Source organism: Pan troglodytes, chromosome 1 (assembly GCF_028858775.2).
Source record: "Pan troglodytes isolate AG18354 chromosome 1, NHGRI_mPanTro3-v2.0_pri, whole genome shotgun sequence".
NCBI classification, from domain to species: Eukaryota; Metazoa; Chordata; class Mammalia; order Primates; family Hominidae; genus Pan; species Pan troglodytes.
In genome coordinates this window covers 51,819,413-51,839,912 of record NC_072398.2, presented here as the reverse complement: position 1 = coordinate 51,839,912, position 20,500 = coordinate 51,819,413, and the positions used below count along the sequence as shown (strand labels likewise).

Genomic DNA, 20,500 nt, shown 5'->3' with positions numbered 1-20,500 from the left:
ATTGATTTCCCTGTTTCTGAACTACTCTTTTCTTTATTTCCTCCTTTCTTCCCTTCCTTCCTCTCTCCTGCTTCTTTCTTTCCTTTCTTTCTTCCTTCCTTTTGTCCTTTCTTCCTTCCTTTTGTCCTTTCTTCCTTCCTTTTGTCCTTCCTTCCTTCATTTTTCCTTCCTTCTTTTCTTATCTTTCATTTGTTCCTTCCCTCCTTCCCTCCTCCTCTTTCTCTCTCTGTCTTTCCATTCCAAAAGTCAAGAATTGTCTATCTCAATTGGTTATTTTACTTTATTGCTGTGGAGCTCACTTACATATTTCTATAAAAGTTACACTTTGCTCAAATACAGACATATATTTAAATGTGTTTGACTTGGGAAGGATGGTTTTTGCTGTTTCTTGTATAGGTGCCCTTGTCTATATTCTTCATTTTTATGAATGACATTAATAATAGCCCAAATGCCGAAGCTCAAAACCTGATAAAATTTGTTTTCATGTTGCCTTATTCTCTATATGTCTTTAGATGTATCTAGTTTATTGCTGTTTTGTTTCATTTTATCATCCCCACTGTCTCTGCTTTAGTTCAGTCCCTTATCATCTCTCTTGTGGACAATGGCAATATCCTTCTCACTGGTTTCTGTGCTTTCCATCTGCCCTTTTCCAAACATTGCTACATTGCTGCTAGATTTATCTTTCTAAACACAACTCTGAGTATGTGAACTCACTACTTAAAACCTATTAATGGTGTCTTTTCCTCATACTGAAAATCAAACTTCCTTGATTTTGTGGATTTGCTGAGTCTTATTTCCTGACATCTCTTCACACCTATGTTTCTGCAATATCAGAATATTTCTAGTTTCTTGATTTGCCCAACTGCTTTAGGCCTCTATTCCTATATACATATCCTTTTTCTGTAAACCTCTTAAACTTCACTCTTGCCCTATTTATTTGTTATACCTTTAGTTTTTTCATACTGCTATAACAAAATTTAGACTGGGTAATTTATAACAAGAGAAATTGACTTCTTATAATTTTGGAGACTGGGAAGAGGAACATCAAGGTACCAGCAAATTTGGTAGCTGCCAAGGGCCTGTTCCTCATAGAAGGTTCCTTCTATGTGTCCTCATGTGGTGCAAGGGGCAAATAAACTCCCTCAGGCCTCTTTTATAAGGGCAGTAATCCCATTCATGAGGGTTAGGTCTAACCACCTTTCAAAACTCCCCACCTCTTAATACTATCACATTGGGGATTAGGTTTCAACATGTGAATTTGGGAAGGGGGGAAAACATTCAGACCACAGCATACCCATACTTATGCTTGAAAATTCAACATAAATATTATATGTTTTTCTAAAGGAATTCCTGACTAGCCCAAATCTGACACATGGCAGCCATTGACTCATTTGTATAATGGCTATATCCACCTACTTTTTTATATTCAAACTCCATGTATATAATTCCTATAACCATCCTTTGCATAACATGTTCTCTCAACCACATATTTTCTTTGACACTTTTGTCTTTTGAAAAACTAATTTTCTTTGTTTCTTTGATTGTGACACTCATAATTAAAGACACCCTAACAGAAGGCTTTCTAATACCATAAGATTCTTTACCTGAGTCTATTCATTTTTTTTCCAGTCTATCAATCGGCCTTCCATGTTGTAAATTCCTTAGTCTTGGGGTTCATGGTGGAGGCCTTTTTAGAACGAATGGAGATCAAGTTGGTTCAGTATGTAGATGTCCCAGAATGGTATCATTGCAAAAGGCATGACAGAACACATAAGAATAAAGATGAAAAGAGACTTCACAAGATTTAGTGAAGAACTAATGTTCTAGAAATCATGGGAAGACTCTGGTCCTAATGTTGACACTGACCCACCAGATGACTCTGGGCACACAGAATAATTGCTCTGCTTCTCAATTCTCCAATTGACAAAACACAGGGATTAGAATAGGGAGTTAATAATGCTTCTGTAATCTGAAATTCTTTTACTCTAATTGTTAAATTGCCCAAGTTAAATTATTTGCATGAGGGGAGGAAAAAATCTTTAAAAATAATAATTGTCATGAATTCTATAAAAATTAAATAATTTTAAATGGATAAATCCTACTTCAGCAAGTAAATCTGTGAGTATGTGAGAGAATAATATTAATAAAAAACATTAAGCTGACTGTCAAAATATTAGAGACATGGGCAGAAAATATAAAGACTTCAAAATATATGTTATATAGTTAAATATCTGGCAAATTTATAAAGCTTTGTAAAAATCAGCTATAGAAATTGCATTTTAAAGTGTAACAGTGAACAGTTTTAACAATGGAAAAAGGCTCTGTACTAGCACTAACACCAATTAGAAAATAAAGCATTCTGGTTTTAATTAATGGATGTTTTCATGGTGTCTAATAAAAATACAATTTTAAGGACTTGAACAATTTAATCTGAGAAAATATTGTGTATTTAAAGCAAGTGTATTTTTTAAATAAGCAAACATGTTTACATTCATAAATTATAGTAAAACAAAAGCTCAAGAAATCCCAGAGCATATAATTTCATGAACCGAGAATAAAATGAGCTCTGGATTTATGACAAAATCTGCCCCTGAATGATCTTCAGAACTCTGTTCATTTTATGCAGTAGTTTAAGTTTTCTTCTGTCTTGGCCCAACTTACAAACAACAGAAATCTGAGTTGTGGGAATATAATTTATGAACAGAAAAGATTACTTGTCTGTGAATTGTGTTCTGAAGATGAAAGTAAATATACAGGAACATACGGTATTCCTTTAAAAGTTGCCAGATCATAATTGTGTGGCAAGGCAGTTATCAGAAATTAATCCCTCTATTGAGAGCAATTGAAGACACTATTCTAATGTAGGCCCTTTTGAGGAGGCAGCATTAACAGAAGAAAACTCGCAGCAAAGGCTTGAGGGGGGAATGAATCCAATCCAGCCTGAAAAAATCTGCACCAGGTTTGAAAAATCACCCCATCCTCCCGTGTAAGTGATGCTAAGAAGCACAAACTGCTTTTTGAATCTAAGTCCCTGTATTTTCTGTGAAGGAGCTGTAAGTGGGGTGGGACAGAGATGGCACCTGGGGGTTCTGAGGCACCCGATCCTCTCTGAGACAGACAGAGATCAGGAGCCGGACTGGGACCAGACCACCAGCAACACACCAGAGGATGTTCTCTAAATAAGACCATGGCACTTAAGAACATTAACTACCTTCTCATCTTCTACCTCAGTTTCTCACTGCTTATCTACATAAAAAGTAAGCCTTTCCCACTTTGGGCATTTTTCCTGGTTTATTTCTGGCTTATTATATTTCTTACAAATAATGGATAATGTTGCATGTTCTATAAAATACAATGCTAAAAAAGGAAGTTTTTATTTGTTTTTTTTTTAAGTGTCCTGTGTTAAAGAAATCAGTGATACCAGTCAATGTGAACAGTCAGTTTTAAGATTCTATGATTTCCAATAGGTATTCAGGTACAGAAATTTTGTTTTTAACCTTTGTAGTAGTGAGCTGGAGAATGAAATGGTCACATAGACTAGAAGATATTTTGTTGTGTTTACGCTTTTACAAAATAGATTTGGCCCTTACTAATTGATATCCTTTAAAAGGAAGTTATTCATAACCTGTATTTCATTTTATTCCCACATACTATATCTTTATCTTCACTTTTAAATAACTCTGTGTTGCAACATTTGCTCTCATAATTAAGGGGATAGTCTCAATGTTTCCCAGAGGGTAATGGTTCAAAGTGTTTCTTTCACCAGAGAAATGGGCTTTTACTGTTATGTGTTTCTGTTTTATAAATGAAGATATTATTTTCCACAAACTTCCCCAAATAGAAGCAAGAGCAATGTTTCTGAGATAATCTTGTCGGTTCTATAGCAGGATGGAAAATCAGAGGAGACCAAATTGCTCCAGCTGTGTGTTTATGAAGCACAGTAGCTATTCAACACGTTTAAAACGAAGACAGGGAGAGTGTGTGCTTGTCAAAGGGGCCATGTGATTTGTGTCTGTTGAATCTGAATATCAATAAGGCAAAGCGTAGAGCGGCTGCCGTTGAACAAGACAACTTGGCATTAGCACACAGTGTTGGATAATCTGGGTCACCTTCTGTGGCTGCACCAGTGAGATTGTTACTTGTACGGTTTACAGTTGAACATATATTAGAGACTGAGTGAAGAAATAAGTAAATGCTGTGGGTAGGTAGCTGATGGCACATATAGAAAAACCAAGTCAAACTTTAAACAAATGATCAGTATAATACTTGACTGCAACGCACACGCACAAAAGATTTTTTTTCAGAGATATATTTACTAAAGAGTTGTTATTTAAATAGTTATTTACCCTCCTTGAAACTTAATGTGGGCCCCAGGCAATGAGGAATGAGGAAGAGAAGTGCTGTGTTTAGTTGTGCAGGTAGGGGAAGAAAGGGAGAAAAAGAAATAAGTCATAAAATGAATGTGAAGTGAGTTTATGGTGCATTTTATGGCAAAGAGCTTTGTCATTCAATGTAATATATATGGAAATTCCTGGAGTTTGCTGCAGTTTGTTTTAAAGGAAACGAATGTATGATATCTTTAATTAAAAGTATAGTAACTATGAATTGATACATATACATCATTTGTTTTTGCTCTCTTTGAGTAAGTGATTTTATTGATAGATTCTAAATACTTTGTAATTATTTTATTTGTTCTCCAGCATAGTATTTTTATTCATTTAAAAAAGTACATTTGAAGTCTCATTTTCTTCAATTTTTAAGCAGGTAGACTTTTGTCTGTGTTGATATATTTATTGGCAAGATATAATCATATTGCTTTCCCAATCAAAACACGTAGTTTAGACCTTGTTAGCTGAGTTTTTTTTCCCACCTGACTTTAAAACAATCTAGCATCAGCCTTCCTTTCTACCCTTATCACCTAGTATTCTTGACATAAATTCTGTGTTCCAGACAAGTGAATAACATAATATCTAGCAGTAAAAATTGCTAACATTGTGTTAAGCATTTTCTATATCATATATATCATTTACTTCTTGCAACAACCCTATAAGATAGATACTATCATAGTAATTCACATTTTATAGAAGATGAAACTAAGATTCAAGTCACTATACCAGTGTACCTCAAACTTTGAGGCACCTCAGGGAGCTGGAATGCCTGGTTAAAATGTACAGCCTCTCAAGTCTAGCCCCAGGTACTTAGTAGATCCTAGGAAACTATAATTTAATTAGCTCTTCATTTCAAATACAGGTAACCAGAAGCTCTGAGCTGTACAATAAATCTTTATTAAGAACCTACTACATAATGATGCTAGGAATCATCAGAATAGTTAAATATAAACATATCCCTCTCTTCAACGAGATTATTTAGGAGAAAAGATAAACACTATGAGCTTTATAACTGTTGTCACTCTTATATACATAATAACCCTGTCGAGTAGAATTTATTATTAATTCCATTTTGCAGCTGAAGAAACTGAGGCACATAGAGGTTTATTAATTTGTCCAAGGCCATACTACTAGTGAATGGTAGATCTGGAATGTGAACCTGGAGATCTGGCTCTGGAGTGTGGGCTGTTAGCTTGCATGTAGTTATTCCCATGAAGTGATGATGCATAAGGACTTTAAGTGATAATGCATAAGCAGACTTTATTATGTTCTGCTTGGAACATAATAGCAAACAAAGAAATGTCCATTATCCAGGTATGGTGGCTCAAGCCTGTAGTCCCAGCACTTTGAGAGGCTGAAACGAGATCACTTAAGCCTAGTTCAAGACCAGCCTGGGCAACATAACAAGACCTCATTTCTACACACAAAAATATAAAAAATTAATGGGGCATCATGGTATGTGCCTGTAGTCTCAGCTACTCAGGAGGCTGAGGTGGGAGGATCGCTTGAGACTGGAAGGTCGAGACTGCTGTGAGCCATGATCCTGCCACTGCACTCCAGCCTGATAAAAAGGGCTACACCCTGTCTCAAGAAATAAAAAGAAAGGGAGAAAGAAATTTCAGTTATTAATATCATATTAATTGAAGGAATCAATGATTCTTTCTTCGAACTTTGAAATATGTTCCCTTAAATTTAAGAGAAAATAATCACCTCCAGCTCCATACTGTATTTTGTATCTAAAGTTCTACCTTGCTCAGCTACCAGGGGAATGCTGTTTATGTTTTGATCAACCTTTATGTCCTTCCAGTTGAGGACATGTGACATGAGGAATATTAGAGCAGAGTTCAGGAAGTGACATTCCCTTTCTGTTCCTGAGCAGGTAGACATTCTCCTAACTTGGAGTTGCAATGAATTTGTCCTGATTGTTTTTATACCTGTTCCATGATTTTGCAAAACTGGTTCTAATGTGTGGGACCAATTAAATTTTAATAATTCAAGAAGAGCTATTATTTTTTGCTTCTGATGTATTAAAAGAGAAACTTATTAGAGTGAGACTCTCCTGTGATCCATTATTCAGAGACTGTTTTAAATAATAACAGTACTTTATAATAAACTCTTTTTGGGACCTTGATGTATGAATCTGTTCTGAAGGGTTTTAAAGAAACAACCATACCATGAATTAGAAAAGTAATGTCTATCTCTCTAGTCCTTTATAAATTTGGGGGTAAACAATATTTTCAATGTAAATGCCACATCGAGATTAATTTAAAAGTAACTGTTTTAATCTACATTTAAAGTATGATCACAACATGTAAAAAAAATGTGGTTTGACAAAACTACTTTAGAGTTACCAGAACAATGTTAAAGAGTTTGGGGTAGCATCCAGTCTTCCAAAAACCATTAGCAATTATTAAGTAATTGATTTGAATGGCATTATTTTTAAAAGTACTTTCTAAAGTACTAGAAGAATGAAGAACAAATAGAGATTAAATAAGAAATAATTGAATTTGCTTAATATGTCAGAGAAGGCTGATGTTATTCATTAGGGAGTAATCACATACTCTTAAAATTCTACATGTGTAGAAACATTGAAAACTTTGATCGTTACTGTGCAAGTTAATATCCTTGCAGTGGCATTTTGTAAAGTGCCTACCTAATTATTAGTGTGAGAAAAAGGTATCTTTTTGCTTCCTCATAAATGAAATAATCTCATCAGTTTACAGTAAAATCATCACTACTCCATGAAAGTTACCCAGGGTTTCCTACATTACATAGCAGAGTTAACTGTGGCTTCTTTTATTAGATACTTCTCTTAGCAAAATTTTCTGGAGAATTGCATGCTTTTTTTTTCATCATTGGTGATTTTCAAAAATTATCATTCATGGTCTCACAATAACAAATACTGAAATTCAAGTGGACAAGAAAAGTTAGAGTGAGTGTTTAAGCAAACCGTGCTACATCTATATAATGGAATATTATTCAGTAATAAAAAGAAATGAACTATCAAGTCACAAAAGCACATGGAGGGAGCTTAAATAAATATTGCTGTGTGAAAGAAGCTCGTCCAGAAAGGCTACATATTGTATGATTCCAATTTTATAGCATCCTGTAAAAGACAAAATTATAAAGACATGGAATGATCAGTGGCTGCCAGAGAATCAAGGGTGTAGAGAAGAGGCACAGGGGACTTTTAGAATAGTAATTATTCTGCATAATACTTTAATGGCGCATTTGTCAAAATGTACAGAATTTTACAGTACAAAGAGTCAATCTAATTGCATGCAAATTTATAAAATCATTTAGGAAATCAAGGAAATCCCAGGAAGTAATTCAGACTTTGACACAACAATCTAACTGCATTACAAATGTATGAAATAATCTCACAGAAGGGGTTGGGGAAAAACTGTTCACCTAAGTAGTTTATGTACATTTCCTTAGATATTACCTGACATGCTTTCCCTGTTCTGGTATCCCATCCAAGATATCACAGTACATTTTGCTGTCTTGTATTTTGAGGTTCCTCTTGGCTGTGACAGTTCCTCAGGCTTTCCTTGTTTTTGATGACCTTGAAGGTTTTGAGTTCTGGCCAGGTATTTTATAGATTCTCCCAATATTGGAGTTAGTTTTGTGTTTTCCTCATGGTGAAACTGGAGTTATGGGCTATTGGAATGAAGACCACAAAGGCAAAGGGTTATCCTCATTACATCATATCTATAATATTATCAATGATTTATACAATCAACATGATATGTGACTGCTGATATTGACCTTAATCACCTGGGAGGTGGTGTTATCAGGTTTCTCTGATAACTATAAAGTTATGTCTTTTATTCTTCTCCATACTGTACTCTTAGAAAAGGAAGTCACTGTGTGTAACCCACACTTAAGAAGTTTGGAGTTATGATCTCTCTCCTGGAGGGAAAAATTTACATAAATTATTCGAAATTCTTCTGCATAGGAGATCTGGCTCTTCTCTTTCATTTATTTATTTATTCAATTGTTTATTCATATCAGTATGAATATATTGACATTTATTTTATACTCTGGGTTATAATTCAATACTATTTTATTTTGTTACTCAAATTGTTCCATCTTTGGCCTGTGGGAGTTCTTTTCAGTTGGCTCCTATTTTCTTTTCACGTACTCCCCATCAATGTGGGGTGCTTTTTAAAAAAGGATTTTCTTCCTTTATGGCTCTACAATCCCTTTCAGACTGATCTTGTGTATTTCCTGACCCAATCCTAGCATAAATCACCATTTCTCCAAGGAGCCCTGTTTCCTTTTATTAGAGAATGGTAACCAAAACCAAGATCTGGATGTGAGGTGTGCTTGTTGCTGCTGGGGTGTCAGGTCTTTTAGGCAATCTCAGCTGAAAGAGCACAGAAATATGTCTGTGTACTAGTCTGTGTATATACATGTTTCTATAGATATCTCTATATGTAAATCTGTGTCTGTCTGTATTAAGCTAAATATGAGTTCATATTGATGCCTCTAACTCCATTTCCACATGGATCATTCTAGCTGTCTCCCCTTGCTTATCTGTAAATTTCAACAGTGAGAAACCTGATTTCCACTATCTGCCATTTATTCACTTGTTTAAATTCAGTATACATATATAGCAGTATTGGACTGTTAACCCATACTCCTATGGGAAACAACTTTAACTGTTTAGGTACAGTACTTATAGCTGTTTCATTTTGTTTTTAGTTTTTCAGAATCCACTTGTTTCCAAAGCTACTTAGGTGAACAGTTTTCCCCCAACCCCTTCTGTGAGATTATTTCATACATTTGTAATGCAGTTAGATTGTTGTGTCAAAGTCTGAATTACTTCCTGGGATTTCCTTGATGTCCTAAATGATTTTATAAATTTGCATGCAATTGGATTGACTCTTTGTACTGTAAAATTCTGTACATTTTGACAAATGCACCATTAAAGTATTATGCAGAATAATTACTATTCTAAAAGTCCCCTGTGCCTCTTCTCTACACCCTTGATTCTCTGGCAGCCACTGATCATTCCATGTCTCTATAGTTTTGTCTTTTATAGGATGCTATAAAATTGGAATCATACAATATGTAGCCTTTCTGGATGAGCTTCTTTCACACAGCAATATTTATTTAAGCTTCCTCCATGTGCTTTTGTGACTTGATAGTTCATTTGTTTTTATTACTGAAAAATATTCCATTATATAGATGTAGCATGGTTTGCTTAAACACTCACCTACTGAAGGACAACTTTGTTACTTTCAGTTTGGGGCTATTAGTTCCTAGGGCTACTGTAACAAAGTACTACAAACTGGGTGGCTTAAAGCAACATAAATGTATTGTCTCATAGCTCTGGAGGCTAGAAGTCTGAAATCAAAGGTAAGAAGCCCCTTGCTCCCACTGAGACTCCACTTGGAATCCTTACCTGCCTTTTCCTGGCTTCTAGTGGTGTCATTCAGTCCTGGGTGTTTCTTAGCTTGCAACTGCATCACTCCAGTCTCTGCCACTATCACATGATATTCTCACTTTATCTGTCTACCTCTCTTCTATTCTTCTTATAAGGACGTCAGTCATATTGGAGTAGATTTACCCTAATGACCCCATGTTAACTTGATTACATCTGCAAAAACCCTATTTACAAATAAGGGCACATTCACAGGTACTAAGGGTTAGGACTCTGACATACCTTGGGGACACAATTCAACCTACAACATCTACTATGAATAAAACTCTGATATATGATTTTAAAAACACTTGGTTAATACCACTTTTATTGGGTAAAATTGGTTTACAATTGATTTTTTAAGCATAGTAAGTGCTCGGTAAATATTTGTGGAGTAAATAGTTGTTATGTTTTAAGAGACATGATATCGATATCCTTGTATTAACATGTGGTAGAAGAAAGATTATGCTAAACAATGTGCCCATATTGTTCTCTTATTTTCCCCCTCTTTACACTGTCCCTACCTTTTACATATTCAGCCTTTCACTTTGAATTAAGTGTTCAGAAATTTCCTCCTATGTAAATTTGCCCTATGAAATTAACTTAGAGTCTGATCAATATGTAAAATAGCACTAGAATTAGGTGTAAACATGCCTCCATATTTCCTCGGGACAAATAGTTTAGCTGTCTTCCATATTTGAATGTTCAATTTTTAACCTACATTTTTTCACAAACTGCATTCATTACTTGGGGCACCAAAAGATTACTTTCCTTTATTATTGATTCAAAACAGTGATTGCAAGTTATTTTACTGTGCATGTGTTATTTGTTGTGTTTATTAATAAAATGTCATCTTTTATTTTATGTACATATTTTTGACTTAACAATAAACGGTAAAATTTCTGAAAGGAAGAAGGTACTCAGTCATCTAGTATTAGATCCTATTGGTTGCTATGGTTAGTACCCTTTATCAGTCATCTAGTGTCCTTCCTAGTTTAATAAAAAGTAGTGATTCCTTCAAAGTTTCGTTGCAACATGCTAAGTAGATTGTCCTATATTTCCTAGGTTTTATCTTCAGAAAAGTTTTATTAAAAGCAAAACCAAAGGCAGTGTACTTTTAATAATAACACTATGGGATTCAGTCATGCTGTATCCCATACTGCTGTATCCCATACATGTAGGAATTAGCATGACTATTTGGAGTTGAATGGTTTGGCGGGAACAAAAATTTTACTGGTTTTAGAGGCAACCAATGTAAAGTTAGTTGTCCCTAGCCTTAAGATAGGATAATTAATAAATATTAACATTTACTATTTATTCCATAATTTTTTTATTTACTTATTTATCCAATAAGTATTTATTGAGGACCATAAATCTATATATCTGACACTGTTCTAGGCTACAAGGGTACAGTAGTGAATAGAAGAGACCACAATCCTTGATATTGTGAAATTTACACTTTAGTGGGGTAAGAGAGACAAAAACCAAATAAATAAGTAAATTATGTAATTGTGAGCTGGCAAAAAGTGCTATAGAAGAAAGCAAAAGATAAGTAACAGAGAGCAGCTGGACCATGAGGATATCACAGTGAATAATATTTTGATAAAGAAAATAGCAAGTGCAAAGACCCTGAAGCAGGAGCGTGCCTATAGTGTTTGAGATACTGTAAGTTGTCCAACATAACTGAAGTGGATTGAGTAAAACAGGGCAAATTAGGAAAGGTGTCAGGGGTTTTACAATAAGTATCTCTCATTCTTGCAATCATACTACATAGTAGCTATTAAAACCATTAGGACACCTTAAGCAAATGACAGCCTAGGGTACATACTAAAAACACAGCTACAAGGGGATACAACTGAGATTTAAAACAAGTTTGTCAGATTCTAAACCTCCCACAAGCTCACACCAGCTTATTTATTCCAAAAGATAAACATTAAGGAATTTAAAAGGCCAGTTATTAAAGCGTTGGTGGCTTAAAATCAGCCACGGTGGAAGTAATTTCATCACAGAATTTGGCAAACACTACAAATCAGGGTTTGGGAAGATTTATTTTTTTTAAAAAAAGTTAGTCCTAAATAATAAAAGTTTTCATTCTACCTTTAAAATTTTTTCAGGGTAAAATGTTTATAGTTTCAACCACTATCCCATTCTTGTGACTAAAATCTGCCAAAGCAGGAATGGCTGATATGTAACCTAGATTAACCTCATTGTGTAGTCTTTTTGGTTCTCCACGTAATTGTCCTGATAATTCCCAGATGGATGACTCTTTTCTCTACATTCAGAATTCTTGGAACCTTTAAATACTTATTTTACTTTCTGCAAATTAGTGAGAGCAGAGTGCTAATGAGGCTGAGTTTACGGTTCAATCTCAACACAATTCAGTTTGCTTTGCACAGAGACCAGCTCTGTACAACAAGCAATTATGTCTAGTCAGATGGTCTCAAATTTGTAGTTTTTAATACAAGGAGAGAAAATGAAATTAACTCAACAAATTAAGCAACACCATTGAAATAATCAGTTGTGGGTTTGCAGCAATAACTTTTTCACACAGGTGATGCATTATTATTATTGTGTTTCTGTCTATAATTTTCATTATCTATTCTTTTAATATAGCTGAAGAATAAATATTTATATTCAGCATTAATTTTTAAATGAGTTGTGTCAGTAAATACAGATTCTGGCTCTGGCCCACAATTAGTTGTGTATCTATAAATGCATCATTTAAACTTTCTAGGTCTCCAATTTCTCACTTGTAAAATGAGGGGGTTATATTATCTAATTACCACGTTTTTTCAAGGCCTACATTTTATGATTTCATGATTATTCTAGGTAATCGAATCATAGACAATGATGAGCAGAGTGTTTTTAGTGACCTCACTCTACATGATCCAGCTTCCACTAGGTTATATTGCAACAAAAAACAAACCCAGCATCTTAGTGTTAAAACAACAAGGTGTATATCTTGTTCCCACCACGTACTGTGTGCAAGTTGGCTGCAGCTCTGCCTCGTTTGTATTCTTCATTGCTATAGTGAATGTTTGTCCCCTCTCCCCAAATGAACATATGTATATTGAAGCCCTAATCTCCAAAGTGGTGGTTTTAGGGGGTGGGGCCTTTGGTAGGGGATTAGGTCACTAGGGTGGAGGCCTCACACATGGGATTAGTGCCCTTGTAAAAGAGACCTCCAAGAAATTCCTTACTCCTTCCACCATGTGAGGACACATAGAGAAGATGGCCCTCTACCTATGAACCAGAAGTTGGCCCTGGACAGACCCCATATCTGCTGGTGCTTTGACCTAGGACTTTCCAGTCTCCAAAACAAGAACAACAACAAAAATTCTCTTGTATATAAAGCCACTTAGTCTATGATAGTTTGTTTAGGCAGCCTAAACAGATTAAGACATTCATTTTAGGACACAATCTGCAGGGGCATTCCCTTTTAGAGAACACTGTTTTAATGGCAGCGGGAAAAAGGTAATGGAGGAAGCATACAATAGCTCTTAAAAGCTTCAGCTCAGCTTTGACATACCTCGGTTTGGCTCACATTTCATTAACAAAAGCAGGTCATGTGGCTAAGCTTGACATCAATGGACTAAAGTCCATATTCAGGCATAAAATATTTGGAACAAATAATGTTTTCTACTCCATCTTTTTTCCTCTTTTCAACTTCCAGGGATCAATTTGTAAACAAATTTCTTTAAATAACCATTAAAATAAATATTAGAAATGTAAAAGACTTGACAAAAATATTATTTCAGCAACTATATATTAAGCAGTTAAAATGAGCAAGGTCCACTGTTCTCCAGGCATGTACACTGTAGTGGGGTGGGCATATGTGTAAAGGCTGTCCAGACATTTTTGCCTAAGAAAATCATCACACTTTTAAAAATGATGTCAGAGGTCTGTGCATGGATCTGGCTACTATTTTCACATGTAGATAGAGGTAGAAATTTTATTCTGAAAAATAAAACTAGTCTTGTGTATGAAGAAATGTTTTCTGAAAGAAAATATAATCAAGCTTGCTTCGAAATTATTAGCCCTAATGAAAGTAGTTATATTTTGAGGTTACGGTCAACTCAGATTTGGCAAACAGCATATACAGTTTGTAGATTAGGAATTCCTATTTCTCTTTAACCTCATTTCACTTATCATTAGCACCTATACCAGAGATTGGGTAAGGAAAGAGAGGAAAAATGAAATGTAAAATTTTACATTTTATATATCAATGCCTGAAAATTACATCAAACACAATATTGCAAGGAGCTGCTTAATACTTTCACAGACTAGGAGCCTTAAAAGAAGCCTTTACAGCCTACTCATTATACTATTGACTGTATTTCTATGATTTCTCCTAAAGTAATCATAAAATAATTAAAGCATTACTTTCTGTAATTATAAACTCAAATAATTATAGACGTAAATATAAATTGCTTTCTCTTCACTAACCTCATTATACCAATTTTTTTTTTTTGTTTTCTGGCTTTTTTTTTTTTTTTAACAACCCCTCTATGGAGCAACTGAAATCAGGAAATGTATGTGTTGTTTAACTCTTTCTACTCAGCTGCTTCAGTTAGCAGGCTAGCTATATGAACTGCTTGAAGTTCAGAATAGCCATAGAACTAAGGCAAAGTTTGCATAAACATAGTTTTTTCTGTAGGCTGGTAAATAGCAATTGTGTCCATGTAGAGGGACTCAATGTCAACAGTGAAAGCAGCCCACTACCCCCTACCCTTTTATTCTCATATTCCTTGTTTTTGGAGATAATACATCTCTAAAGCCTTTTTTTAAAATTAGAGGAGTCTATGATTCATGTTTTCCTTGCCTACCAGATACAACTAACCTCTGTTACCCAATTTCTCTATGTCAGACATTAGGCTGAATGTTTTTACATAGTTTATCTCATTTAATTGAAACCTTGTGATGAAGATTTTATTATTCCCATTTTGCACAGATATCTAAGGCTTGGAGTGCACAAGTAAAGCCACTAAATTGTTGATTTAGATACTTAAATTATTTTTTAATGTGAGTAGTTTTCACACAACCATATCACATGGTCAGAATTTGGAAATACCAACGTCACCATTCATAAGACCATGGACAATTTAAAACTTTTGGTCCTTCTGAATTAAATAGTCTTCTATAGATACAGCATGGAAACTCTGCATCCAGACTTTTGGCTTTATGAAGGGAAGCATTAATGTAAATATAATTGTTAATCGTAAATCAGAAAAACATAAGGGAGAGAGATGCAGTGAAAAGATCGTCAATCAAGCTTGTAAGTAGGTTCCACCTGTGAATAATAATCTATTGCTCAAACCATAAGAAATACAGGTATTAAAGATAATTTATCATGTATTCATCACCAGCTACATGTGCTACAAGTATAATTTTAAATATCAACATACTGTATGCCCTCAAAGGGAATTTGTTGTGTGACTGATGATGGAATTTCAGAGAGCCAAGAGCTTTGGGAATAAACTGGTTTTAAAAAATCCAGATATCATACCAAACATGTATTCTATCAAGTACATTTCTTTAAGGTATTTTTTAAAACTCTAATAGGCAGTAATGCATACTGGAATTGCCTAGGTTACAGATTGTCACAAAAATATGTTTTATTAATTCTTAGGGTCCGTTGTAGTCCTTGCCATCAATATAACTATTTTTTAAAAGAAGGATAGTTTTTATTATGTCCTTTTTCTAGTAGATATTTCACTGTTAATTGTTCATGGCTGGTAAACTCATATTTATGAAGACTCAAACATTTATTTAACTCAATGTGCTTTTGTTTTTTCCTGACATATATGTAATCATATTTTATAAAGTACATTGGTCAGTGAGAGTGTATGTATGACATCGGATTAAAAAATTTAATATGTAAAATAAACACATCGGGGGCGGTCATTAAATGATGGGTTTCTGTGCTACAACTCCTGATGCTATGATTTCACTGTTCCTGTGTAGGACCAAAAAATCAATTTAAAAAATAAGTCTTATGTAATTGTGATGCATGTCATTTACAGACTAGGTTTTAAGAGACACTAATCCATAAGTTAACAAAGTGAAAGTTGGTCGATTATTGATTCGTAAAGTGTGGCAAAGACTGATGTGAGGGAAAAAGGCAAGAAACAACCAAGGGCACAGTGCATTTGGGACTTAATAGAAAAATGAAACAGTGGGGAGTGATGTGAGATGAGGGTGTATGGGCAGTGTCCACATAATTAAAGGCTTTAAATGCTATAATGAATTATCTTATACTAGAGTTTTCTTGTAGTCAGAGGTTCCCAAATGTTTTCACACTGGCCTGTAGAGAGAGGATAATATCTGTGCACCATACTTGCTCATGTAGTCAAGACTGTTGACAACCAGAGGTGATCACTTGGTGGCTTTTGCAGCTCTGGCACCCTTTAGCCTACTCTTCACATGTTGGGAAGTGCCATGAAGGGGGGTTGAAAGCCACCGAAGGACTTTAAATAGGAACCCTGGCATGCTCAGACTTGGCCAGAATGAGAAGGGAATAAGGAAGGGAAAGCAAGGCTGTAGTTAGAGAGACCTAGCATGAAATGATGGAGACCTCAAACAGTGTGGTCCTGGTAAGGACGAAGCAGAGTGGGCTTAGATACTTCAGGGGAACATTAACTTATTGTTTAATGAGAAATGGGTGAGAGCAAAAGGGAGGATAACGAAGAATGATTTCCAGGCCCCTAGTTTATGTATCTTAAATAACGGTATGACTTTATCTAAAATAGTAATGCACGGAAAATATAGGATGAATTGTTACAATTTAAATCTCCTTATTTTGAACTATTGGAGGGACATTCAGGTGAAAATATCCAGCAGGCAGTTGGATATATCCCTCCAAAGTTCAAAGGGGAGACCCAGTTAGAAGATAAAGAGTATAATAAAAAAAATTATAGACTATATAAAACTTGCGATATAAAATATTAACTTGCTGCTTGGGTTAATTACATTTTTATAAATAAAATATAAGCTATTCATAAAAATGAAAAAAAAGAAAATCAAGTCTCTGAAATTTCTACTGAGGTAAGAAATCATAATCATTCCTTTTAAAAATAATTTATTCCTTTAAAAAATAACTACATCACATAATTGAATTGAAAATGTATTTGTTAGTTGTTTTTTAAATAAAATTTCAGAACAATAATAAAAAAAAGAAGATAAAGAGTTGGGTCCTTACTTACAAATTCAATAACTATCATCAAGTCCATTCTCTGGACTACTTATTAGAATAAGAAGAGAGAACACAAAAAATCTAGAGCGAAGTTCTATAAAATAATTTTACACTGTGGATTCAAGGCTTAAATATGAGTGTTCCTACTCATTGGTCCAGTAACTCTTCTAGGAGAAATAGCTGAAAATGAGAGCAAAAAATAGCATGTGAAGGAAGCCATATGTTATGTATAATAGTGAAAAATTAGAAATAACCTTAATGTTATTAATCAAATTTGCACGTTTATACTAATAAAATGTTTGAAACATAAATTGTGTTGCTTTGGGATCAAAGAAATAAACACAGTCCAGTAATCAAAAGTAAATTAAAGCAATTTAAATATTTCCTGCAGTCTCTTAAGAAACACACACATATACACACATATACAATTAGAATATAAGGCACAGAGAAATATTATTTCTCCATTTTATGTTCTCAATATCTTGTAAAAATATTATTTCTCCATTGTTATGTTCTCAATGTCTCTCACTACTTCCTAAGGTCTAACCTCTGAAAAAGGTTGGACCTTTCTCTTGAAATTCTCATAGGTTCTTTTCTTCTCTCAGAAAGAAATCTCTACTCTTTCTTATATAAGTCCCCTCTCCTAGGTTCCCAAATTTTGTTTATTTCTTTCTGGTTGTCTTGATTCTGCATCACAAAAGCCCAGGAATAAAGCTAGTGAAGGTACATTTTTTAATATAGGTGTATGGAAGATGAGCAATCAGAGCCAAAGGTACACCAGTGGGCAAGGAAGGGGGAAAGAATCTCAATACTTAGTCAAAAGGTCATTTTTGTTTTCCAAAAAGGTTAAGCAAAAATAAAAAAATAAAAATAAACACATCAGGATGTCAAATCTTATGTAATCTATAATATGCAATTTGTGGTGTAAAAAATATGCTTGGAAAAACCAAAGAAAAATTCTAGAGGGAAACATTTTAGAATTTTTTTTTCTTTTTTTTTCCTATTTTTTTGGGGGGAACAGATGGTATTTGGTTACATGAGTAAGTTCTTTAGTGGTGATTGTGAGATTTTGATGCACCCATCACCTCAGCAGTATACACTGAACCCAATTTGTAGTCTGTTATCCCTCATCCCCCTCCCGCCCTTTCCTGCCGAGTCCCCAAAGTCCGTTGTATCATTCTTATGCCTTTGTGTCCTCATAGCTTAGCTCCCACTTATGAGTGAGAACATATGATGTTTGGTTTTCCATTCCTGAGTTACTTCACTTAGAATAATATTCTCTAATTCCACCCAAGTTGCTGCAAATGCCATTAATTCATTCCTTTTTATGGCTGAGTAGTATTCCATCATGTATCTATCTATCTAGATGGATAGATATATATCGATATACCACAGTTTCTTTATACCACAGTTTCTAGAAATTTAATAGCAATTATCACTGGACATTGAAATTACAAGGGATTGCAATATTTTTCTTTAATTTTGTTATAGGTTCTACATTTTCTGTAAGTAGGCAAAAAATCTTCAATAAACATAAAACAGATTATTATTTATATTAAAATAAATTTTATTTTAAAAATAATTTAGTTATTCAAACAATAAATTTTAAGTCACAGAGCTACTAACAGAAGTAGCTATATATAGACAGAAGTATTAAGTAAATATTTGCTATTTTTAAATATTGAAAAGTTATATTAGAAAAATACCAGTTTCAAAAATATTCAAGAAACAAAAGATAGTTTATTTCAATTATAAGCTATGTGTGTTTGAATCATTTTACTTAAATTATATGTTTTCTCATCTGCCTAATGGGAATAATTATTTTAAACTGCATAGGAGTGTTGTGAGGATTAAATGAAAAATGAATGTGTGGCACTCTACCACGTCTTAACTTGATTTGATTGATAGTCAGACTTGAGATTCACAATAGACTTCATCAAGCACAAATTTTACTTGTCTTGAAGAAAATGCACAGGACCAGTGTCATAGCATGCACAATGACAACACAGCAGAGGTCTCATGATTCTCAGACACAGCTTTGGATGTCCCAGTCATTCTGCACCCTGGGTGTGTGTGGCCACAAGGAATAAAGCTGATTGAATACAACTTCAGCTCGGGAGAACCATCAGCTCTGAGATCCTCCCTTCAGTTTTTATGTCAAGCCATGTGTATGTGACTGAGTAGTCACATCTAATCAGGTTTATGTGATTAGCCCTATTTCTTCAGGGCAGCTCCATTTCATTAGTTCCCAATTACTCGTTAAACAACCTTGACAATGAGTTACACATGCTTAGTCATTTCCATGGAACTCTCATTTATCTTGCATCAATATAGGTAAATATCTAACTATTCCTCAGTTGCTGCTGCAAATCAGAGGTCTAGTCTTCAGGCATTTCCAGAGAGGAGGCCAGAGAAACAGCTGTTAGTCCTTTTTCGGTATATAAAATGCTCAGGATAGTGCCTGACACGTAGTAAGCAAACAAAAACTTCACAGAATCATTGAATTTGTTTTTTCAAAATTGACAAATAAAGTGCATATTCTGATATTGTAATTTAAAAAAATAATAGAACAAAGGAATCCACTGCTTGGTTGTAATATCTTTTCTTCATTGATAATTTTCAAAATGATTGTTGCTAAAATCATATGCCTCTGTCAAATTCCGTTCACGTCAAATAAAATTAAATCCTATGATGTCCTTGAAATCATGTTGTGTTACAGGTCAGTGGTTATCATAGATGACTTTAAATATTCATTACAGGAATATTGAGGGATGATGGCAAGTCATGGTCTTGAGAGTCGTTGCTGAAATAGGCTATTGGAGTGTGAGTTGGTCATTAAACTGTGAAGGATCATTCATATCAACATGAAAGTCCCCTTGATTAGGAAATTACCTAGTTGGTAACTGGGAATATTGGTTGAAGGAAGTGAAAGTGTAGTGAAAAGAGAAGTTTGTCCAAGAGCACGGCTTATAAGAGGGTTATGCAAGAAGATGGTAGCTAAACTATTTTTTATAATAAATAACCATGAATTTGGGGGTCAGAGAGTGAAAATAGAGAGACAATGGGGACAGAAATAAGGGATGAGAGAATAGATGAGGCAACTTGGTAGAAGGCCTTGCCCTTCTACCAAGAAAAATAGCCAGTAAAATACTCCTCTCAGTGGGATGTACAACAGTTACAAGAATGTCAAATTCTCATTTTTAACACGTCAGTGTTACTGCTTATAAAGCCTCTCTGCCTTGCCAGATCTTCAGTTCCATTTTATTACTTTTATAGCTTAGGGAGTAGAATGGTAGCAAATATTACAACTGGGCTATGAACAGATATAACATGTCCCACATTGGCCTCTCTGTTGAAGCCAATGTGATAGAAACAACTGTTCTTGAGGCATCGCAGTCCATACGTTTGATGTGGTGACTGACAGCAAAGTGAGGCGTAACCTGTGGTGTGGTGAAGCATTCTGTGCAGCAGTGGAGCACAGGTGGATGACTC

General features: G+C 34.6%; 1 protein-coding gene across 9 annotated transcripts in view; it reads left to right on the top strand.

Annotated features, from left to right (window-relative positions):
• CRB1 (crumbs cell polarity complex component 1) overlaps positions 1 to 20,500 on the top strand; it is a 282,191-nt gene that overhangs the window by 64,266 nt on the left and 197,425 nt on the right. For 2 of the 9 annotated variants that reach the window (XM_016934919.3, XM_016934908.4), the window contains exon 1: positions 2,147 to 3,257. The exons of 2 other annotated variants lie outside the window; for them this stretch is intronic. In XM_016934919.3, coding sequence (XP_016790408.2) covers positions 3,188 to 3,257 — 70 coding nt within the window. In that variant the 5' untranslated portion in view covers positions 2,147 to 3,187. Of the gene's footprint in view, positions 1 to 2,146; positions 3,258 to 20,500 lie in introns of those variants that run through there. 5 more of the 9 variants (XM_016934927.3, XM_009440289.4, XR_008536849.1 and 2 more) reach the window with 4 other exon arrangements.